This window comes from Heterodontus francisci, chromosome 21, assembly GCF_036365525.1.
Source record: "Heterodontus francisci isolate sHetFra1 chromosome 21, sHetFra1.hap1, whole genome shotgun sequence".
NCBI classification, from domain to species: Eukaryota; Metazoa; Chordata; class Chondrichthyes; order Heterodontiformes; family Heterodontidae; genus Heterodontus; species Heterodontus francisci.
The window spans coordinates 34,894,792-34,920,044 of NC_090391.1; the positions used below are offsets into that span (position 1 = coordinate 34,894,792).

Here is a 25,253-nt window from a genome sequence, read left to right on the forward strand (position 1 = left end):
GGCTATCCACTCTTAGCTCCAATGAGAAAAGCCCTAGCTCCCTCAACCTTTCTTCATAAGACATGCCCTCCAGTCTAGGCAGCATCCTGGTAAATCTCCTCTGCACCCTCTCTAAAGCTTCCACATCCTTCCCATAATGAGGCGACCAGAACTGAACACAATATTCCAAGTGTGGTCTAACCAGGGCTTTATAGAGCTGCAGCATAACCTCATGGCTCTTAAACTCAATCCCCCTGTTAACGAAAGCCAAAACACAATACGCCTTCTTAACAACCCTGTCAACTTGGCTGGCAACTTTGAGCGATCTATGGACATGGACCCCAAGATCCCTCTGTTCCTGCACAGTACCAAGAATCCTGTCTTTAAGACTGTACTGCATTCAAATTCGACCTTCCAAAATGAATCACTTCACACTTCTCCAGGTTGAACTCCATCTGCCACTTCTCAGCCCAACTCTGCATCCTGTCAATGTCCCGTTCCAACCTACAACAGCCTTCCACACTATCCACAACGCCAGAAATCTTCGTGTCATCGGCAAACTTGCTAACCCAGCCTTCTACCATCTCATCCAAGTCATTTATAAAAATCACAATGAGCAGAGGTCCCAGAACAGATCCCTACGGAACACCATTGGTCACCGAGCTCCAGGCTGAATACTTTCCATCGACTACCACCCTCTGTCTTCTATGGGCCAGTCAATGTTGTATCCAGACAGCCAACTTTCCCTGTATCCCATGCCTCCTTACTTTCTGAATGAGCCGACCATGGGGAGCCTTGCTAAAATCCATATACACCACATCCACTGCTCTTCCTTCATCAATATGTTTTGTCACATCTTCAAAGAATTCAATAAGGCTTGTGAGGCATGACCTGCCCCTGACAAACCGTGCTGACTGTCTCTAAGCAAACGATGATTTTCCAAATAATCATAAATCCTGTCTCTCAGAATCCTCTCCAATAACTTGACCACTACCGACGTAAGACTGACTCGCCTATAATTCCTAGGGTTATCCCTATTCCCTTTCTTGAACAAGGGAATAACATTTGCCACCCTCCAATCATCGAAACAGTTCATCAAAGATACACATGCTAGAATCGCTTTATGTGTTGTGTAACTTAAGACCTGATTTTATATACTTATAGATGCTTGTGTATTCTGGTGTGTAAAGTAACTCAATGAATCAAGGTCCAACACAGGTTGTGATTATTGGTGTCTCCCAGTGATCTGGACTGAGGCCACAGCTTTTCACTGTATTTCCACATGACTTGAATTCATGATTCGAGGGACATCTATTTACAATTGTTGACGACCCTACGTTAAGTGTCTCAATAAATAGTATAGATTAAAAGAAAACTGTGCAAAGGGTTGTCGATAGTTTAAACGATTTGTTAAACTGTGGGATCTGAAGGTGTGAGGTCATTCACCTTGCATCAAAGAGAGGTAAATCAGACTACATTCTTAGGAGCTGGGGACAAGCTGAGCGGTTTGCATATCAAATACAGATATCACCAGGGCTTAAATTACAATTTCAATACGGAGGCAACCGGATTAAGAATTAGGGAAACAATGCAGTGGATGCTCTTAATAGGGATAGATGAGATTTGATGGTTTGAATTGCAAGGAAGGAAAAATAAATAAACTGGAGCCGTTGGAGTTCTCCGTGCAATGCAGGTCAGCAAATGGAGCAGTGTTTCTTGACAGGAACCTGATATGGAATAGGATAAAGGCAGAAGAGTGTTGGATTCACCAGTAAATGGACGGTGGGGGATGGACCATCAGCCAGGTGACAATTGCTATGTATGAGTCTGAATGAGACAGAGGCATGGACGTACGTTTCAATATCTGATGTACTGAGATAAGAGTGGAACCAAGAGTACTATGATGTGGAATGCGGGGGTTAACTGTTACGGCGTGACACACGGTTTTATGAACGTGACTCTGTATTGTTAAAAGAAAATGGAATTTATAGTAAAGCTCAAGAATGTTATGCCAGATTTGTGTTTAAATTAGGAGAACTGAGGGTGCCGGATTGGCAACAGTGGGTTCTGATGAAGGGTCGCTGACCCTTCTTCGGAACCGACAAATATTAGAAAAGTCACTGCTTAGAAGCAAGTGAGGTGGGGGTGGGGCAAGAGATAACAATGGAGGTGTCGATTGAACAAGACCACATAGCGGACTAAAAGGTCATGGAGCAAAGGCAAACAATATGTTAATAATTAAATGGAAACAGTTATCTACCGATTACATTTGTTGCTTCACTTTGTTTGCTTTCCAACCCCTTCTGGACCTGCCTCTCCTCCAGTTTCCAAATGTCCTTTTACGTGTCTCCCTTCAATCGACTCGCTTGCTCAGCCTCCATCTGCCTATTTCTCATGATCTGAAGTCACAAACTCACCGCAGGGGTTCTCGACCTTTTCACGTTTTGAGACAGCCCCTGTTGACTCTCTTAACCATTGAAATAAAAAGAAGTTCCCCTTTCCCCTCACTTTCTCATCCATTGCTCTGGGTGCAAAACTGGAGTTAAACCATTGGATTACTTGTTTGAAACCCCCTTCTCCATTCCACACTGGCAGGGCGTCCTCACTCAGCCACTGTATCCAGTGATCATTATATTTCATCTCTATTTCAGATCAACTTCCCAATCAATCTTTGTTAACTGTGTTTAAAACCATTCTCTGCTGGATGCTGCAACAAAGCTGCAAATTTCACACCAGATCCTGTCAAACTGCTACTTGAGTTTGAGGTCTGATCAGTAATTTCTCTGCGTCCCTTTCTATCTATTTCAGTTAACCTGGTGGCGATTCTGACCCTATCCCGAGGAAAGTGTGGTCTCTCCAAATGTGTCACTGTCTAAGTTGTGGGAATGGCAGTGGCTGATCTCCTGGTCGTTATCACAGGTCCCATATTGAGGCGGATTTCTTGGATTTATTTCCCAGATTCATTCCTGTCCATTACTCCCATCTGCAGTTCAATTAATGTCCTGGTGTTTGCAACCGCAATGGTTTCTGTCTGGCTGACAGTCGTTTTCACCTTTGATCGATTTGTAATCATTTGCTGTGAGAAGCTGAAGGAAAAATATTGCACTGAGAGAACAGCGGCTCTGGTTATCGGAACAGTGAGTCTGCTGTGCTCTTTGGAATGTGTTCCCTGGTACTTTATATGTGAACCGAAATATATAATTGATATTGTTCCCTGGTGCTGTATCGTGAAACAGAGCTACTATAGTTCCCCCTCATGGACCGCGTTTGAGTTGTTCCACCGCATTTTAACTGCTTGCGTACCATTCTTTCTGATTTTGCTGTTAAATGTACTGACGGTCAGACGAATTATAGCGGCCAATAGAGTCGGCAGTGGACTCCGGTGCCTCAGCAATGGAGAGAATCACAATGACCCAGAGATGGAGAATCGAAGGAAATCAATCATTTTACTGTTTAGATTATCTGGCAGTTTTATACTGTTATGGGTGATGCAGATTGTATTTTACATCTATCAGCGAATTACAAAACAATATGCTTCCTCGACCAATGACCCTCTTTATATCACAGAATACACAGCAGCAATGCTGCAGCTTCTCAGTTCCTGCACCAACACGTGTATTTATGCTGTGACCCAGACGAAATTCAGAGAGGAGCTAAAGAGGGTCGTGAAATACCCTCTCAATCTAATTGTTAGATTAGTTAAGTCATAAGAAAAGTGAAGTTTTCCATGTTCTCGAACTAAAGTCCATTCGACTCCACAGCCTATATTTACGATATGGTGTTAAATATTCTGTTCACAGCACCGAACCTTGAGATAATTGTAAACTTGATTTTGTAATATATTAAACATCTGACCTAATGAGGCTGGTTATTTTTGCAGAAGACACAGGAATTGTTTGTCAAAAATGACGGTGCTAAAGAGCACAGCTGGACATCAACTGAAGCAGCTCTCAATCAAAGGAGCTCCTGTTGCCTTGATGACAGAACGATAGGGTAGGTACTGGTAATGTCACTGAGTTAATAATCCAGCAGCCTATTGTAATGCCTTGGGAACAGGGGTTCAGATCCCCTTCTAGCTGCTGGTAGAATTCAACTTCAATTAATCAGTTAAAAATCTGGAATTGAAAACTTGTCTCAGTCATAGTGCCATGAAATAAAGAGTTAGATGATCGAGCAACTTCCTTATGGAAAAGGCCTGGCATACATTTGACTCTCATCACACACATTTAGAGAAAAGTACAATAAATATGGAGAAATAAGGTTCGACAGCACGAAGAAGAGAGAAGCAGAGAGGCCGGTGGAGAAGAACAGGTATGGCAGAGGGCGGATGTGACAAGTTGTAACAATCCCCAGTCCTGTTGTGGCGTATTGTGGCATGTTTAGTGTGATGGTTTTAGGGGCTAATGCCTTTCGAAAACTACAATTTTTTTCTGCCACTCGCTGTCCCTTCCTTTCTGTGCCTGTCTCTCTCTGCTCTCTCAGAAACTCAGTAAAACTCCACATAAATCTGTTTGCCATTTTACGTTGTCTGCTTTGGGTGATGCCCCAAGGCAGAGGGTGCACTTCCTTATGCAGTCTGGTCAAAAACCTGTATCCCTCTATTTAACTGCATATTCTTTAAGTTTTGGTAACTGTAATTGATTAATCCCTAATAATTGATCAAATCTGACATTGATTACTGCTTGACGGTCTCTAGGTTTATTTTTCCCCCAGAGATGATTAAAAAAAACTGTTATTAGTGTCGAGAGGAGTTCTTGTCTACCTCAGTGTTTTAAATATATCAAATCCTGATCCCATACCCACCAAAGTGTATGAAACGATGGAACACTGCAAACATTGTTACACACTGAGTACACACAGTACCTTTATGTTGCAATAAGATGTCATCATCTCTATTCAGATAACTGCCATCCCACAGGGGCAAAGTTTTACTGTGTCAACATTCTGACCAAACACTAAAGAATTACAGAAAGCGAGTCTCACAAATTCAACACAAGTTTCCTTTTCTGAGCCTCGCTGTTCTGCTCTGATTTTCTTTTGGGTGGCATCGGCCTAGATTTTATGTTCAGACCTGAACCCACAAACGTATAACTCAGAGGCAAGATTATTACCCACTGAGCTACAGCTGGCTCCAATGTTCCCCCAAAAATTTAGTTGTTGTGCATGGCAAGTTTTTTTGTCCCGTGCACGGTACCTTAAATTTTTTAAAGAATCTTTAAAGACCTGTGTGTGTGTCTTTGGCTGTGTGTGTCTGTGTCTATGTGCCTGTGTGTGTTTCTCTGTGTGTGTGTTTCCCTGTGTGTCTGTGTGTGTGGTTGTCTATGTGTGTGTTTGTCTGTCTGTGTCTATGCCTGTTCCTCTCTCCTCTCTCAGAACCTCAGTGAAACTCCACATACATCAATTTGCCATATTAAGATGACAGCTTTTGGTGATACCACAACTGCAGAGGGTACACTTCCTTATGCAGGCTGGTAAGAAACCCGTATCCCGCGAATTAACAGCATATTCTGTATGCTTTGTGTTGGAGAAATTTTCTTAGCTTTACTAATGAACTCTGTAGAAGCAGAAAAACAGGACACAGCTTGTAGCTAATCTAACCACAACCAACGGTCATAAATTGTAGACAGAGCAGCTAACCACAATCAGACATTACGGCCAGATATGATGTCTGGAGTGGGCATTGAATTAAGGAACTAGCTTGTTATTGTTGAAACTGATGTTTCGCTGACCTCGGACCCTGCATGGTGCACCATTACGTAGGCAGTCTTGTGGGTGCTTATCTAATTGTGAAACTGTCAGCTCTGCCTTTTTTATACCATATAGGTCCACGGCGATCTGTAGCTCTTTGGGAGTAGCACTGAACCGCATTTAGGTAAGGTGTTATCCCCCATTTATCATGCAATAAAGGGTTTGATTCTCAACGTCTGAGTCCGGAGAATTTGTTCAACAATTGGGCACAATCTGGATTTTCTCCAACACTTTGTATATTGTGATTGATTAATCCTTAATAATTGATCAAATTCATCATTGAGTACTGTTTGAAATTCTCAAGGTTTACTTTCCTCCCAGGGCTGATTAAAAGTTCGAGTTCACCTCAGTGCTTTGGAAATATCAGACCCTGATCCCACACCCAGCAAAGTATTTTATATGATGGGACTCTGCAAATATTGTTATACACAGTAGGCACGGTACCTTCATGTTGCAATAAGATGTTATAATCTCTCTTCAGTTAACTCTCATCCCACAGGGGCAAACGTTCAATGGGTCAACATTCTGACCAAACACTAAAGCGTTCCAGAAAGCGAGGCTCACAAATTCAGCACACGTTTCCTTTTCTGAGTCTCGCTGGTCTGTTGTGGTTTTCTGATGTGTGCCATCAGCTTAGATTTTGTGCTCTGACCTGAACCCACAATAGTGTAACTCAGAGGCAAGATAACTACCCATTGAGCAATAGCTGGCTCTAATATTCCCCAGAAAATTTAGTTGTCTTGCGCGGCCAGTTTTTTTTCTTCCCGTGCATGGTCCTTTAAATTTTGAAGGAATCTTTGCAGACGTGTGCAATTCATCACAGAACAGGACCTGCGTACTGCCTTCCAGGCTGCTGCACGCAGCTTTCTGGTAACAGTGACCAACACCCTTAATCCCAATCTCTTCCGCTTTCTCTCTGGTACTCTCTCCCCACTGTTATCCTTTCCTCTCCCTGTTATTCTCCCTCCATATCTATCCCTGTCTTTCTCACTTTTACTCTCTCCATCTGGATGGAGGAGGAGAAAGAGCTGCAAATGTAGAGGCGGATTTACTCTGTATCTAAACCCACACTGTACCTGCCCTGGGAACTATTGTTAGAACAGAGAAGACAAAAATGTACTCTGTAGTTAATTCCTTTCCTAAACCTCGCGGTCTCACTACCTCTATTTCCTCTTTGAAGATGCTCCCTAAAATCAACTTCTTTGACCAAGTTTTTGTTCACCTAGCCTAATACTTCCGTAAGTGGCTCTGTGCCAAGCTTTTATTTAGTTGTTTTATTCATTGGTGGGATGCGCATGTCGCTGGCAAGACCAACATTTATTGCCCATCCCTAATTGTCCTTTGAGAGGGTGGTGGTGAGTTTCTTGAACCACTACAATCCATATGTGGTAGGTAAACCCACTGTGTTGTTAGAAAGAGTTCCAGGGTTTTGACTCAGTGATAGCGAAGGAACGGTGATCTCGTTCCATTTAGGATGATGTGTGACTTTAGTTGTTGTGCGCGACCAGGATTTTCAGTGAGTAGTCTCCTTAAATGTTTACTTAATATTTTTTAACGTTGTTAGATGTAAACTTTCTCCAACAATCTGCCTACCTCTCCCCATCTCACCCTCCATATTTCCTCCCGTCTCTCCCTCCTTCTCTCTCCTTGTCCCTCTTATGTAGTCCAAGATCCCATATGTTTCGCTAATTACTCTCTCGATAAGTCATGCCGACTTCAAAGATCACAGGTCGTGAACCTTCAGGTCGCTCTGTCCCTGTTCCTGCACACTCTTTACAAATGTGTCACAGTGCAGTACTGTCTCTCTCTCCTATCTCAGAACTTCAAACAAAGTCAACATGGTTTCACGGAATGGAAATCGTGTTTTTTGAGGGTGTATCTAGTCACTAAATAAAGCGGATTCAGAAGATGTGTTATACTTGGATTTAGAAAAAGCTTCACACAAAAGGTTAAAATGAAAAAAAAATAAGGGTTCATGGAGTTGGGGTAACATGTTAGTGTGGATGGAGAATAGGTTAATGGACAGGAATCAAACAGTAGGGACAAACAGGGCATTTTCAAGTTGGCGGACTGTGACTAGTGTAGTGATGCAAGGTTCTCTTGCTGAGCATCAGCTATTTTTACTGAAAATATTTGTTCCGAAACCTCCCTAACTCTCACTGCCTCTCTCGATCCCCCGGAAACTCTTTGTAACTCTCTCTGTCCACTTCTCTCTCTAAATGTCTGTCTAGATCTTGACTCAGGAGCTCCTGAACAAAACAGAATCACAACATTAGCCATTCATTTATTAACATCAGTTTAAAAACATCACACAGCCATTTTAAGTTTGTTCTCAGTGACCATTTTATATCACCACAGCAGTGGGCCATTTATTTGAGAGAATGGCTCCTCACTATTGTAACGTTAGAGCTTTAGACGTGACAGGGACACAGACATGGAGAAACTGAGACACACAGTACTGGACAGGAGTGAAACATTCATTAATACTAATTGTGTGCTGTACATATACAGGAGCTGACACTGTATTAAATGCATTTAAGGGATCTGGGCATCACTGACAAAGAGAGCATTTATTGTCTAATTTCCTTTAGAAGGTGGGAATCAGCTGCTACCGTCCAGGAGTAAGTGAGCAAACAACAGTCTCCTTCCAGCAGCACATCGCTTTGGACCCTGAGTTCAGCGATCGTCATTGACACCGGGGCCTGTTCAGGGCGGGTCGTGGGCTGTTTGTAAGTGGAAGACTGTAGCAGGAACTGGTCCTGGAACATGGTGTGAGTGGCAGAAGGGAAAGGCCTTTCTTGGGGTGTATGTCGACTGGGTGAAGGAGTCAGAATGTGAAGAAGCCGCGATTGAAAATCATTGCTGCTTCCTCTCCTCAAACATGTAATGCATGTTCCTGTTTCACGCTATTTGCTGTACTTGGACAGTGAATTGTGAAAACAAAGCTGGACAGTAAGGATGGGAGCAGTTCTGCAAATGACACCTTTTGCAGGCACCAGATGAGAATATCAAGGAAATATTTTAAACAGCGGCTGTTGGTTTCCGTTGAACAATTAGTTCAATGGCAGCTGGAAATAGAATATTGACCTGCGCAAATATCCCTGCTCCATCAGGTCTTCCCATTCTGAGAACAGTGCAGATATCGGGTTGGTTCTGAACCGTACTAAATTGTAAGAAAAGCGCAAAAAATTCACCTGGCTGACTGAAGCTGAGTGCTGCAATGGAGTCAGACACTGACACAATTTGTATTGCTGGTTATTATTTGCATTTGTTCGGAATCCTTATCAATTGAAAAATCACATTAATCTATTTTCAATCTTCCATTTCACCGGATCTTGGATGACAAGTGATGATTTACTTCTTTCTTGTGGAGAAATACATGAAGGAACCAGAATAAATATGGTAACTCCTCAGCACAAGGAGCAGTGCTGTAAGTTCCTTCCAATACACAGTAGGTACGTTATTACTACCACAGTTCAGCGACACAGACAGGCCATGCTTTCCGCAGTCACAGAGAACAGAACCAGTCAAACTCCCACTAATACCAACGTCCACCAAATTCTCAAACCAACAGTCAATGAAAGCAGGAGGAACAGATGATATTTCCAATTCAACCCAACTCAGAACTGCTGAAAGATAGGTGCATCAATTTTAGTTCAAAATTGCAACCACTATCAGATTGAAAGGCACTGTATCAATCTCACAAGAGTGCAGCTTTAGCTATAAATTAATTAACAGACGAACAGCTAATTGAAAGGTACAGAACAAACCATAAGAATTTAGCTCTGACTGCAGACTGAGTGGCAGATTACAATATAGTACAGAGATCTCATACAGTGTCTGAAGGAAAGTTACGGTATTAAATCAATTGGTGCAGATTGCAGTGCACATTACATGTCCGTCCAATAGTCTCTCTAAGTGCCATTATGAAAAATACACTGTCAATTCGATTACTGCAAACTGAATGATTCTGATCTTCCTGACCACGCCATTTATCAGTTTGAAATATATATTATCCTTCACAGATGTGTTCAAGGTTACAGGCGAATTACTAGTCCAAAACTCTCACACAACAACTCAATAAATCACTGATAAATGATGAAGTGATCCATATTTTAAATGAAAAATGAGAGTAGCAGATAGTGATGCAGTACAGTGTTAAACAAATAGTTCTTAATAACATATCAGAGATACACATGAAGTACAGAAACAAAAATCCTGCACTCACATACAGCACCAGTGCCCCAAACATACAGAATGAATCTCACTTACGCAAACATTACCAGTAGCCGAAATAAATGGAATACAACTGTTCCAGAGATGGACGCACAAAGGAAAAAATTCCAAACATGCATTTAGTATCAGAGTCTGTTCTATACAGTATGAGCCCTGCATCTGCACAACATAGCCTGTGCTAAGAGTCTGCCGGATAAAATGAGATCGACAGTCACATCCAGTAATCGAGACTAACAGCTATGAAATGAATGTCATGTTCACTTATAATACAGGAAAATAATATGTGCAGAATGAATATCACTCATGTACATTGACAGAGATTGAGAGACAACAGAATGAATCCTCCAAAGCCATCAGTACCAGATGTGCAACAGTACTGTGGGTGTACCTGCACACCAAGGACTGCAGCACTTCAACAAGGCCGCTCCCACCACCTTCTCAAGGGAAATTGGGGATGGATGGGCAACAAATGCTGGCCGAGCCAGCGAGGTCCACATCCTGCAAAACAAATAAAAAAATGATACAGAAAGAGACGGAATTAATCCCACCTGGTCAAGCAATAGAAGGCATTGAAAGACACAGGAAGAGTTGCACATTCACAAACTATACCAATCACTGACAAATACTGAAGGAACCACATGCTCAAAGTCAGTATCACATACTGATGCAAAGAGAATTAGTTCCACACTCGTATTTAGTGTGAGAGACTCTCAGATACATAAAGGATATCCCCACACACACAGGGTACCAGAAACTGACATGCAAAAGTCAAACTACACACATGCAAAGTCAACAGGATTGAAAGATATAGAGTTGAAAAGACATTACAATGCCAGAGACTGACAGGCACAGTACAAATCTTTGTCATGCAGACTACCAGAGGTTTTCAGGTAAAGAATGAATCTCATTTCCACATTCAGTCTAGATACTGACAAATAAAGAAGACAGACTCGGAGGGCGGAGTTCCAGACTGGTAAGTATAAAAAACCTACCTCGGGGATATTCGGAGCAGACTCGGAGGGCGGAGTTCCAAAGCGGTAAGTATATAAAAAAAACTTACCTCGGGGATTCTCGGAACAGACTCAGAATGCGGAGTTCCAGACCCGGTAAGTTACCTCGGGTGGGGAAAAAGTACTGATAAAGTGACGTCACAGGAAAGCTGCGACCTGATTGGCTGGTCGGGAATCTGTACCGAATTTGAAAATAAAACTGATAAAAATTGATTAAAACACTAATTAACTAATTTATAAGTAGAGTAACTAAACCAGAGGGAGGATATTACTGTATTTAGACAGCATTTAATATTTATTGTAGAAATCTAGCACGAGGGGCCACATAGTGAAGTATATCATTATTTAGGAAGGATTTAATAAGTATTTATTTATTTTATATCAATTAACTAATTATTGATAGAAATGACAGTTAGAGGGGTGTAGCGCTTCACCTGTGAGATGTGGGAAGTCCGTGACGCTTCCAGCGACTACATCTGCAGGAAGGGTACCCGGTTGCAGCTCCTCACAGACCGTATGGTTCGGTTGGAACGGCAACTGGATGCACTTAGGAGCATTCAGGTGGCGGAAAGCATCATAGACAGGAGTTTTAGAGAAGTGGTTACACCCAAAATGCAGGCAGATAGATGGGTGACCGCTAGAAGAGGCAGGCAGTCAGTGCAGGAATCGTCTGTGGCTATCCCCCTCTCCAACAAGTACACCGTTTTGGATACTGTTAGGGGGGATGGCCTATCAGGGAAAACAGCAGCAACCAGAGCAGTGGCACCACGGCTGGCACTGTTGTTCAGCAAAGAAGGACAAAGCACAGAAGAGCAATAGTTACAGGGGACTCTATAGTCAGGGGCACAGTTAGGCGCTTCTGTGGACGTGAAACAGACTCCAGGAAGGTATGTTGCCTCCCTGTTGCCAGGGTCAAGGATGTCTCTGAACGGACAGAGGGCATTCTGAAGGGGGAGGGTGAACAGCCAGAGGTTGTGGTACACATCGGTACCAATGACATAGGCAGGAAGAGTGATGAGGTCCTGCAGGGGGAGTTTAGGGAGATAGGTAGTAAGTTAAAAAAAGCAGGACTTCTAGGGTTGTAATATCTGGATTACTCCCTGTGCCACGTGCCTGTGAGGCTAGAAATAGGAAGATAGTGCAGCAAAACACGTGCATAGGCAGCTGGTGTAGAATGGAGGGTTTCAGATATTTTTCTGAATGGAGGGATGTGACTCGTGGTGTTCCGCAGGGATCAGTGCTGGGACCTTTGCTGTTTGTGGTATATATAAATGATTTGGAGGAAAATGTAGCTGGTCTGATTAGTAAGTTTGTGGACGACTCAAAGGTTGGTGGAGTTGTGGATAATGATGGCGACTGTCAGAAGATACAGCAGGATATATATCATTTGGAGAATTGGGCGGAGAAATGTCAGATGGAGTTTAATCCGGACAAATGTGAGGTAATGCCTTTTGGAAGGTCTAATGCAGGTGGGAAGTATACAGTAAATGGCAGAACACTTAGGAGTATTGACAGGCAGAGAGATCTGGGCGTACATGTCCACAGGTCACTGAAAGTGGCAACGCAGGTGGATAAGGTATTCAAGAAGGCATTCGGCATGCTTGCCTTCATCGGTCGGGGCATAGAGTATAAAAATTAGCAACTCATGTTGCAGCTGTACAGAACCTTAGTTAGGCCACACTGAGAATATTGCGTGCAATTCTGGTCGGCACACTACCAGAAGGACGTGGAGGCTTTGGAGAGGGTACAGAGGAGGTTTACCAGGATGTTACCTGGTCTGGAGGGCATTAGCTATGAGGAGAGGTTGGAAAAACTCGCATTGTTGTCACTGGAACGACGGAGGTGGAGGGGCGACATGATAGAGGTTTGCAAAGTTATGAGCGGCATGGACAGAGTGGATAGTCAGAAGCTTTTTCCCAGGGTGGAGGGGCGACATGCTAGAGGTTTGCAAAGTAATGAGCGGCATGGACAGAGTGGATAGTCAGAAGCTTTTTTCCCAGGGTGGAAGAGTCAGTTACTAGGGGACATAGGTTTTCGTTGCGAGGGGCAAAGTTTAGAGGGGATGTGCGAGGCACGTTTTTTACACAGAGGGTGGTGAGTGCCTGGAACTTGCTGCCAGAGGAGGTGGTAGAAGCAGATACGATAGCGACGTTTAAGAGACATCTTGACAAATATATGAATAGGAAGGGAATAGGGGGATATGGGCCCCGGAAGTGCAGAAGGTGTTAGTTTCGGCAGGCATCAAGATCGGCGCAGGCTTGGAGGGCCGAATGGCCTGTTCCTGTGCTGTACTGTTGTTTGTTACAATCATACACATTGCCAACCTCAGACAGATGCCGTAGAAATCACACAATATCACAGACTGATGGATAGAGAGAATCGCAAAATCATTTAATTCTTGCAGATACAGAGTTAGTCTCACTCTTACATAAAGAACTGGAGATTGACAGATATGGAATGAGATCCAAGCTCACACATGATGGGATTAACCGACAGACTTGTTAATCAAATCCACACAGCTATATAGTACCATGGAATGGCATACAGAGAATTTAGAATTTAGAACATTAGAACATTACAGCGCAGTACAGGCCCTCAATTACACAATCAGATTCTGACTCTACGATTGATGCTTACACAATGAATATTTCACAGATTTAGTTGCAGAGACTGACAGATTCAGAATGTTATTCACATTCACCCATCATAGCAAAGTGGTACTGAATGAGCCCCATGTTCACATACAACACTCATGACTGACATACAGAATTAATCATGCAAGCATATTCAGTTCCTTAGACTGACAGAAACAACGGATGTATGTTTCAGTGAATTAAATTCCCTGTCAGATACTGCACCGGAGACTGATAGATTCAGAACAAGTCCCACACTCGGACAGTCCCAGAAACTAACAGTTAGAAATTTAATCTCTTACAGCACAAAAGATGGATGAAATTTATCACACCCGTGCTCAGTCCTACTGAATGTCAGTCGCAGAATAAATCCCATACTCACAAACAGTGCCAGGGATTGCGAGAAACAGAATGAATTTTGTAGACACATGCAGTACGAAGGATAGGCATATAGAAAACAAAACTCATTCATGCAAAGCATTTAAACCACACACACAACACACGTTACCAGAGAGGTCCAGGCATATTCATACACACGGTATTGAAAGTTGCAAAATAATTCACAATCTCTAGTACAGCACTCTGACTTAAGAAATAGGAGCAAGAGTAGATCATACAGCCCCTCAAGTCTTCTCTGCCATTCATATCCAATCGAGGCTGATCTTCTGTCTCAACTCGACATTTCTGTCCACACCACATGTAGCTTTGTTCCCTGAGAGACCAACGATCCATGTGTATTAACTTTAAATATACTCAATGATAGAAAAGCCATATACCACCAGAAAATTCCAAACATTCGCAATGCTCTGACTGAAGACATTTCTCCACATTTCAGTCCAAAAATATCGACCACTTACTCTGATCCTGTGCCCCTGTGTTCTCGGTACCCCAGTCAGAAGAAACACTGTGAATCTTCCAGTACAACTATACACTTCCTAAAATATGGAGACAACATATGGAGACAAAACTATGCACACTGCTGCATGTGTGGTCTCTCCCAAACTCTGTGCAAATGCAACTTAACTTCCCTATACCTGTACTCCAGTCTTCTTGCTGCAGAGGCCAATATGCAGTCGACCTTCCTGATTTTGTCATGTATCTGCATGCTAATTTTCTGTGTTCTTGTATGAGCAAGCAAGGTCTCTCTGAAAAATAACAGTTGAAAGTTTCATATCGTATATCAGAGACTACCAGACAGAAAGGAAGAGCCTCACTCTCACTCAGTAGCAGATACTGACATTTAAGGAATGAATCTCATATTGACATATTGGCTAATATCTCATGTTGGCTAAGGTTAATTGGGTAAATTACACATCCATGTCTCACCCAGGAAGTTAAGGAGAGTATCAGACTGAAACAAAAGACCTACAATGTTCCAAATAATGGTAGCAAGTCTGAGGATTGGAAGTGTTTTAGAAACCAGCAGAAAGCCACTAAAAAGTTGATAAAAAAGGAAAAATAGAATATAAGTAAACCATCTAGCAATAGAAAAACAAATTGTAAGAGCTTTTATAAGTCCATAAAAAGGAAGAGAATAGCTAAAGTTGATGTGAGTCCCTTAGAGGCAAAGACAGGAGAACACAGCATGGGGAATGAAGAAATGGCAGAGGCATTGAACAAATATGTTGTGTCTGTTTCACAGTAGAAGACACAAATTCCACACCAGAAATACTCAGTAACCTCGTGGCTAAAAAGAGTGAGGAAATTAAGGATAACAATATGAGCTATGTAAAAGTGTTGGGAAAACTTGAGGGACTAAAATCTGACAAGTCTCCAGGACCAGATGGCCTACATCGTAGAATTTTAAAAGAGATTGCTGCAGAGATCGTGAATGCTCTGGCTATGGTTTTCCAGAATTCCTTAGATTCAGGAATGAGCCCGTCAGATTGGAAGTTGGTCAATGTTTCATTGATTTTCAAGAAAGGAAGTGAAGAGAAAACAGAGAACTACTGGTCAGTTGCCTAACATCAGTCATTGGGAACATGATGGAAACTATTATTAAAGAAGTCTTTACATTGTACTTGGAAAAGCATAGTACAATTAGAATAAGTTAGCATGGTTTTACTAAAGGGGGATCCTGTTTCCCAAATTTAGTAGTTTTTTGAGGATGTAACTAGGGTAGATAAAGGGGAACCAGTAGATGTAGTAAACCTTTTTCAAAAGGATTTTCAAAAGGCATTCGATAAGGTGCCACGTCAAAGGTTAATAGGCAAGATAGGGCTCATGGTGTTGAGCATAATATGTTAGCATGGAGAGAGGATTGGGTAACAGACAGGAAGCACAGAGTAGGCATAAATTGGGCATTTTCAAGTTGGCAGGTGCCGCAAGGATCAGAATTGGGGCCTCAGCTATATACACTCTATATTAATAACTTGGATGACGAGACAGAGTGTAATGTATCTATGTTTGCTGATGATAGAAAGCTCGGTGGAAAGGAAAGATGCAGGGAGGAGGTAGAGAGGCTGCAACGTGATATAGACGGGTTAAGTGAGTAGGCAACAAGAGGCAAAACGGAGTATAATGTAGGGAAATGTGAAATTGTTCACTTTGGTCATAAAAATAGAAAAGCTGAATATTTTTAAAAGGTATGAAACTGGTAAGTGTTGATGTTCATAGAGACTTGGGCTACTCGTACAAGGAACACAAACAGTGAACATACATTGCAGCAGGCCATTAGGAAGGCAAATGACATGTTGGCCTTTATTGCAAGGGGATTGGAATACAGGAATAAGGAACTCACACTCAAATTGTACAGGGCCTTGGTGAGACTGCACCTGGAATACTGTATGCAGTTTTGGTCACCCCATTTAAGAAAGGATATACTTGCACTGGAGGCAGAGCAGTGAAGATTTATTCAATTGGTCCCTGAGATGAGGGGGCTGTTCTAAGATAAGGGACTGAGTAAATTGGGGCTATATTCTCTGGAGTTTAGAAGAATGAGAGGTGATCGAATTGAGATTGACAAGATTCTGAAAGGACTTGATAGCGTAGAAGCTGAGAGATTGTGTCCGCTCGTCGGCGAATCTAGAACACGTGGACACAGTCTCAGGATAAGGGGCCGATCATCTAGGACTGAGATGAGGAGAAATTACCACACTCAAAGTGTTGTGAATCTTCTCAATTCTCCACCCCAGAAGATTGTGGATGCTTCATCATTGAATGCATTTAAGGATGGGGGAGATAGATTTTTGGTTTCACAGGGAATCAAGGGATATGGGGTATGGGCAGAAAAGTGGAATTGAAGCCCAAGGTCAACCATGAACGTATTAAATGGTGGAGCAGGCTCGACGGGCTATATAGTCCACTCCTGCTCCTATTTCTTGTGTTCTTGTGTTCTTACATATACTCCCATAAATTCATAGATACAATGTGAATGGCATATTACATCCTACAGCAAAGATTAATGGTTGGAAATCGATGGCCAGACTCTCATACAGCTCTTTATGGACACTTATATATTCAATTTCACAGTTACCTACAGCACCAGAGACTTTGAGCTAAAACATTTATCTAACTCTCACAAAATACTGTAGACTGATAGTTACATAATCATCCACACACTCACATACAGCACCAGAGACAGACAGAGATTAAAAACAATGCCACATTGACACATAGGAATACAGACAGCAAAGTATCCAAAAAATATTCCCAGTTTGAAACAGATTAACAAAGAGACACATAGAATAAATACATAACAAGGGACAAACTGACTGACAATTAATGAATCTCTTCCTCGCTCTCTCTCTCTCGCACACACACACACGTGCAGCCTCAATGAGTATCGGCGACAGACCGACTGTCATTAAACACAGAACATGTGATACTTATTGACAATTAATCAGCTGGAAATCGGCAGGGAACTGCGAGTGTATGCTTCAGGTACTTCAGCTCTATGGAACAGGTAGGAACAGGCGAGGGGTTGGTTGCAGGTGGGGATGGTGTATCAGCAACTGGAAAAAAACCCTAAACATGCACACAAGCACATACACATGCAAACATAAAATCATAAATTAAAAAAACAGAGTACTGCCCCAAATCAGGAAACTCCAGGGCAGTAAGGTTAACTTTTGTTGTCGGGAAAATGCAGGAATCTGTTATTCAAGAGGTTAAAACAAGGCCCCTAGAAAAAGGGATGTAGATACTTTAAGTGAGTGAGCACAATTGTGAAGATGGAGCTTAATGTGGGAAAATGTAGTTTAGAAAAAACGCTGTATTATTTAAATGGAGAGAGTTTGCAGAGATCTGCGGGACAGAGTTGGGTGTCCTGGTACATGAAACCCTAAATGCACGTCCAAGTGATTAGGAAGGCAAATGGAATGAACATAGAACATAGAACAGTACAGCACAGTACAGGCCCTTCGGCCCACGATGTTGTGCCGACCCTTTAACCTACTCTAAGATCAAACTACTCATTCTACTATCATCCATGTACCTATCCAAGAGTCGCTTAAATGTCCCGAATGTATCTGCTTCTACTACCACCGCTGGCAGTGCATTCCACGCACCCACCACTCTCTGTGTAAAGAACCTACCTCTGACATCTCTCCTGAACCTTCCTCCAACCACCTTAAAATTATGCCCCCTGGTGATAGCCCTTTTTGCCCTGGGAAAATGTCTCTGGCTATCCACTCTATCTATGCCTCTCATCATCTTGTACACCTCTATCAATTCACCTCTCATCCTTCTTCGCTCCAATGAGAAAAGCCCTAGCTCCCTCAACCTTTCTTCATAAGACATGCCCTCCAGTCTAGGCAGCATCCTGGAAATCTCCTCTGCACCCTCTCTAAAGCTTCCACATCCTTCCCATAATGATGCGACCAGAACTGAACACAATATTCCAAGTGTGGTCCAACCAGGGCTTTATAGACCTGCAGCATAACCTCACGGCTCTTAAACTCAACCCCCCCCCCCCACCCCGTTAATGAAAGCCAACACACCATACAGCTTCTTAACAACCCTATCAACTTGGGTGGCAACTTTGAGGGATCTATGGACATGGACCCCAACATCCCTCTGTTCCTCCGCACTGCCAAGAATCCTGTCTTCAAGCCTGTATTCTGCATTCAAATTCGACCTTCCAAAATGAATCACTTCGCACTTTTCCAGGTTGAACTCCATCTGCCACTTCTTAGCCCAGCTCTGCATTCCGTCAATGTCCCGTTGCAACCTACAACAGCCCTCTACACTATTCACAACTCCATCAACCTTTGTGTCATCGGCAAACTTACTAACCCTGCCTTCCACTTCCTCATCCAAGTCCTTTATAACAATCACAATGAGCAGAGGTCCCAGAACAGATCCCTACGGAACACCACAGGTCTCCGAGCTCCAGCTGAATACTTTCCATCTACTACCACCCTCTGTCTTCTATGGGCCAGCCAATTCTGAATCCAGACAGCCAAATTTCCCTGTATCCCATGCTTCCTCACTTCCTGAATGAGCCTACCATGGGGAACCTTATCAAACGCCTTGCAGATATCCATATACACCACATCCACTGCTCTTCCTTCATCAATGTGTTTTGTCACATGTTCAAAGAATTCAATAAAGCTTGTGAGGCATGACCTGCCACTCACAAAGCCATGCTGACTATCTCTAATCAAACTATGCTTTTCCAAATAATCATAAATCCTGTCTATCAGAATCCTCTCCAATAATTTGCCGACCAGCGACGTAAGACTGACTGCTCTGTAATTCCCAGGGTTATCCCTATTCCCTTCCTTGAACAAGGGAATAACATTTGCCACTCTCCAATCATCTGATACCACTTCAATGGACAGTGAAGACGTAAAGATCATCGCCAAAGACGCGGCAATCTCTTCCCTCGCTTCCGGTAATAACCTTGGCTATATCCCGTCTGGCCCCGGGGACTTATCTTTCCTCATGTCTTTCAAAATTTCCAGCACATCCTCCTTCTTAACATCAACCTGTTCGAGCACATCAGCCTGTTTCACGCTGTCCTCACAAACGACAAGGTCCATCTCACTAGTGAATACTGAAGCAAAGTATTCATTAAGGACCTCCCCTACCTCCTCCGACTCCAGGCACAAGTTCCCTCCCTGATCGATCCCACCCTCACACTGGCCATCCTCTTGTTCCTCACATAAATGGAGAATGCATTGGGATTTTCCTTAATCCTACCCGCCAAGACGTTTTCATGTCCCCTTCTAACTCTCCTAAGTCCATTCTTCAGTTCCTTCCTGGCTACCTTGTAACCCTCTAGAGCCCTGTCTGATCCTTGCTTCCTCAACCTTAAGTAAGCTTCCTTATTCCTCTTGACTAGCTGTTCCACATCTCTTGCCATCAAAGGTTCCTTCACCCTACCATCGCTTCCTTGCCTCAACGGGACAAACCTATCCAGCAGTCGCAGCAAATGCTCCCTAAACGATCTCCACATTTCTGTCGTGCATTTCCCTGAGAACATCGGTTCCCAATTTATGCTCCCCAGTTCCTGCCTAATAGCATTGTAATTCCCCCTCCCCCAATTAAATATTTTCCCATCCCGTCTGTTCCTGATGTGATTAATTGCAAGGGGAATGGACTATTAAAGTAAGGAAGATTTGCGACAGTTGTCCAGGGTATTGGTGGGACCCATCTGTCATATTGTGTACAATTTTGGTCTCTTTACCGAAGAAAACATAAAATTGCATTAGAAGTGGTTCATGGAAGGTTCATTCGAATGATTGCGAAGGTGAGAAGGGGTTATCTTATGCGATCGAACCTGTCATTCAAAACGCTTGTCGGAAAACTGGAAAATAACTTAATCTGAAAATTGAACAGTTGCTATTGAAATCATTACAGTCAATGGATTCTTTAGAGATAGGGGATGGAGGAGGTTACAGAAAAAGGGAGGTTTGTAGAGAATGGAGGAGGTTACAGTGATAGGGAGGGTTGTTGGACTGGAGGTGGTGACAGAAAAAGGGAGGGTTGTAGGGGCTGGAAGAGGTGTCAGAGATAGGGAGAGTTGGACGGGCAGGAGGAGGTTACAGAGATAGGGTGTGTTGTGGGCACTTGGGATGTTTACAGAGACAGGGAGCTTGGAGTGGCTGCAGGATGTTAGAGAGATCGGGAGGGTTGCATGTGCTGGAGGGGAATACAGTGATAGGGAGAGCAGTAAGCACTGGAGGCGGTGACAGATCTAGGGAAGCTTCTAGGGGATGGAGGACGTTATAGAGATAGGGGCGCTGGTTGGGGTGGAGGAGGTTACAGAGATAGGGATGGCTTTAGAGGTTGGAGGAGGTTGCATTTATAGGGCGGATTGTAGGGGCTGGAGGAGTTGGCAGAGTTAGGGAGAGTTGCAGCTCTGGAGGAGGTTTCAGCGATAGGGAGCGTTGTTGGGCCTTGACTAGGTGCCAGAGATAGGGAGGGTTGGAGGGGCTGGAGGAGGTTACAGAGATAGGGGGGATTGTCGGAGGCTGCACAGTTCGGGAGTGCTGTAGGGGCGAGAGGAGATTACAGAGCTAGGGAGGGTTGTAAGGGCTTGAGGAAATTACAGAGATAGGGATTCTTCTAGGGGCTGGAAGACGTAACAGAGTTAGGTAGGGTTCTAGGGGCTGAGTAGGTTACAGAGATAAGCAGGTTTATCAGGTTTGCAGTAGGTGATAGAGATCGGGAGAGTTGTAGGGGCTGAACGATGTGACAAGATAGGGATAGTTGTGGAGTCAGGAGGATATGACAGAGATCGGGAGGTTTAACGGCTGGAGGAGGTAACAGATTTAGGGAGGGTTGTAGGGGCTGGAGGAGGTTAAAGAGATGGGGAGAATTGAGGTGCTGAGGAGGTAACGGAGCTGGGAGGGTTTTAGGGGCTGGAGGATGTTACATAAATAGGGAGCATTGTAGGGGTGGAGGAGACCACAGTGAAAGGGAGTGTTGTGCGGCTGAGGAGTTAACAGAGATTGGGAGGGCTGTCGAGGATGGAGGCGGTTACAGAAATGGGGAGGGGTTTTAGGGACTGGAGGAAGTTACCAGGGAAGGGAGGATTGTTTGGGCTGGAGCAGGTGACAGAGATAGTAAGGGTTGTAGGGGCTGGCGGAGGTGACCGAGACAGGGAGTTTGGGTGCTCACTGGACACAGGAGTGGTACTGGAGTATTGGAGAACAGCTGACATTGGACCTCTGTTTAAAAAGGGAGCGAAGGATAGACCGAGAGGAGAGGAATGAAAAAGACAGTTAGGCAGACGGAATGTGTACGAGAGACAGACATGGAATGAGAGAGAGAGAGAGAGAAAGAACGGGAACGGAAGTGACAGAGAGACAGACAGAGCATGGCAGAGAGACAGGGAGACACAGAGAGAAAGTCAGACAGATGGATCTGAATTTGTTCAACGTGTGTTTTGAGCTGAGGTTGGAATTGACATGTGTCACTGCCTCCCGAACATTCTCCAATCCCTGTGTGGGGCCTGAAAGGGGGATCAGACATTTTCAAACTGCAGTAATGTTCCCGACAAGGGTTGAGAGTTCAATGTTTTACATCAACAAAACAGGTGCACTGGTCAAACTGGTTCTGTCCTCATTGTGCTGAATTAACATGTCAATGGATCGGACCCCGAGGAACATATTTAACAACATCCCAACGAGGAACATTTTAAAAAATTATTTCATAGGATGTGGGCGTCGCGAGCAAGGCCAGCATTAATTGTCCATCCCTCATTGCCCTTGAACTGAGTGGCTTGCGAGGCCATTTCGAGGGCATGTAAGAGTTAACCACATTGCTGTGGATCTGAGTCACATGCAGGCCAGACCAGGAAAGGACAGCAGATTTCCTTCCCGGAAGGATATTAGTGAACCAGATGGGTTTTTACAACAATTGACAGTGGTTTCACGGCCATAATTAGACGAGCTATAAATTAAAACATATTCACTGGTGAAGCAAACTGCTGAGCTGGGTTGTGTCTGATTGGAAAGGAGTCCCCGTTCAAATCCTAAAACCTCTCCCTCCCTCTCTCTCCAGTGGAAGGGATGTTTCTCTCAGTCTGGTGTGTGTGGATTGTGTGCTCGCATTGTTTCCTCAATCGATATCACTTTTGACCCTTTGCTTTCTAACTGGCATTCGTTTGCATTGGGATGTTTTTTTTTTAGAATTAGAATGTTACAGCGCATTACAGGCCCTTCGGCCCTCGATGTTCCGCCGACCTGTGAAACCATCTGACCTACACTATTCCATTTTCATCCCTATGTCTATCCAATGACCACCTAAATGCTCTTAAAGTTGGCGAGTCTACTACTGCTGCAGGCAGGGCGTTCCACGCCCCTACTACTCTCTGAGTAAAGAAAATACCTCTAACATCTGTCCTATATCTATCACCCCTCAACTTAAAGCTATGTCCCCTCGTGTTTGCCATCACCATCTGAGGAAAAAGACTCTCACTATCCACCCTATCTAACCCTCTGATTATCTTATATGTATCTATTAAGTCACCTCTCCTCCTCCTTCTCTCCAACGAAAACAACCTCAAATCCCTCAGCCTTTCCTCGTAAGACCTTCCCTCCATACCAAGCAACACCCGAGTAAATCTCCTCTGCACCCTTTCCAAAGCTTCCACATCCTTCCTATAATGCGGTGACCAGAACTGCACGCAATACCCAAGGTGCGGCCTCACCAGAGTTTTGTACAGCTGTATCATGACCTCGTGGCTCCGAAACTCGACCCCCCTACTAATAAAAGCTAACACACCATATGCCTTCTTAAAAGCCCTATTAACCTGGGTAGCAACCTTCACGAATTTATGTACCTGGACACCAAGATCTCTCTGTTCATCTGCACTACCAAGAATCTTCCCATTAGCCCAGTACTCTGCATTCCTGTTACTATTTCCAAAGTGAATCACCACATACTTTTCCGCATTAAACTCCATTTGTCATCTCTCAGCCCAGCTCTGCTGCCTATCTATGTCCCTCTGTACCCTACAACATCCTTCGGCACTATCCACAACTCCACCGACCTTCGTGTCATCCGCAAATTTACTAACCCACCCTTCTACACCCTCTTCCAGGTCATTTATAAAAATGACAAACAGCAGTGGCCCCAAAGCAGATCCTTGCGGTACACCACTAGTAACTAAACTCCAGGATGAACATTTGCCATCAATCACCACCCTCTGTCTTCTTTCAGCTAGCCAATTTCTGATCCAAAGCTCTAAATCACCTTCAACCCCATACTTCCGTATTTTCTGCAATAGCCTACCGTGGGGAACATTATCAAACACCTTACTGAAATCCATATACACCACATCCACTGCTTTACCCTCATCCACCTGTTTGGTCACCTTCTCGAAAAACTCAATAAGGTTTGTGAGGCACGACCTACCCTTCACAAAACCGTGCTGACTGTCGCTAATGAACTTATTCTTTTCTAGATGATTATAAATCCTGTCTCTTATAACCTTTTCCAACATTTTACCCACAACCGAAGTAAGGCTCACAGGTCTATAATTACCAGGGCTGTCTCTACTCCCCTTCTTGAACAAGGGGACAACACTTGCTATCCTCCAGTCTTCCGGCACTATTCCTGTCGACAATGACGACATAAGGATCATGGACAAAGGCTCTGCAATCTCCTCCCTGGCTTCCCAGATAATTCTAGGATAAATCCCATCTGGCCCAGGGGTCATATCTATTTTCACACTTTCCAAAATTGAGAACACCTCCTCCTTGTGAACCTCAATCCCATCTAGCCTAGTAGCCTGAATCTCGGTATTCTCCTCGACAACATTTTCTTTCTCTACTGTAAATACTGACGAAAAATATTCATTTAACGCTTCCCCTATCTCCTCTGATTCCACACACAACTTACCACTACTATCCTTGATTGGCCCTAATCCAACTCGAGTCATTCTTTTATTCCTGATATACCTATAGAAAGCCTTAGGGTTTTCCCTGATCCAATCCGCCAATGACTTCTCGTGTCCTCTCCTTGCTCTTCTTAGCTCTCCCTTTACTGAGAGCTTGTCAGTACAACTGAGAGAAAACAGTTTTGGGATCTTGCAACACCTATTCCTGAGAATCTTTTGCTTTGATTTATCCAATTTAATTTATTTTACTGCTCTGCTCCTGGGGGCATTTGTTTTACTTTGAAAACTATAATGACAATATGTGGAGAGAGTGAGAGAGTTTTGTGATGAGGAATATGATTGGACAGGCTGTCCATCCGCCCTGGAAGGATAGGTGAAGGGGAAGGGGAAAAGGAGGTGCGATCGTGCTGTTAATGCAGGACGAGACAGTACATTCGTGAGACAGTATCTGAGATCAAAGGAGCAAGATGTAGAATCAGTTTGATGGAACTAAGAAATAGCAAGGGGCAGCAAACATTGGTGGGAGATGTTTTGTAGACCACCAAACTACAGTGGTAATGTTGGACATGGTAAACATCAGGAAATTGCAGCTGCATGTAACATGGGCAATACAGTAACAATGGGCATCTTCAATTTACAGATCGATTGTCTCATCCTCATTAGCACTAATTCTGTGGTGGATGAATTGCTAGTCTGTGTATGAGATGGATGACTGGAGCAGTATGTTGAAGAACCGTCTGGGGATTGAGCTATTTGAGATTTAGTATTTTGCCATGAGAAAGGGCTAATTAATAACCTTGTTGTAAAGGAGCCATTATGAAATCGTGACCACAATATGATAGAATTTTACATTTG

General features: G+C 43.5%; 1 protein-coding gene across 1 annotated transcript; it reads left to right on the forward strand.

Moving 5' to 3' along the window:
- The first annotated feature begins 2,864 nt into the window (after window positions 1-2,864).
- Window positions 2,865-6,101, forward strand: LOC137381088 (probable G-protein coupled receptor 139). The gene is made up of 4 exons (XM_068053477.1): window positions 2,865-3,668; window positions 3,860-3,972; window positions 4,210-4,290; window positions 6,032-6,101. The coding sequence occupies exons 1-4, from the start codon at window positions 2,865-2,867 to the stop codon at window positions 6,099-6,101; spliced, it is 1,068 nt and encodes a 355-aa protein (XP_067909578.1).
- The last annotated feature ends 19,152 nt before the right edge of the window (window positions 6,102-25,253 follow it).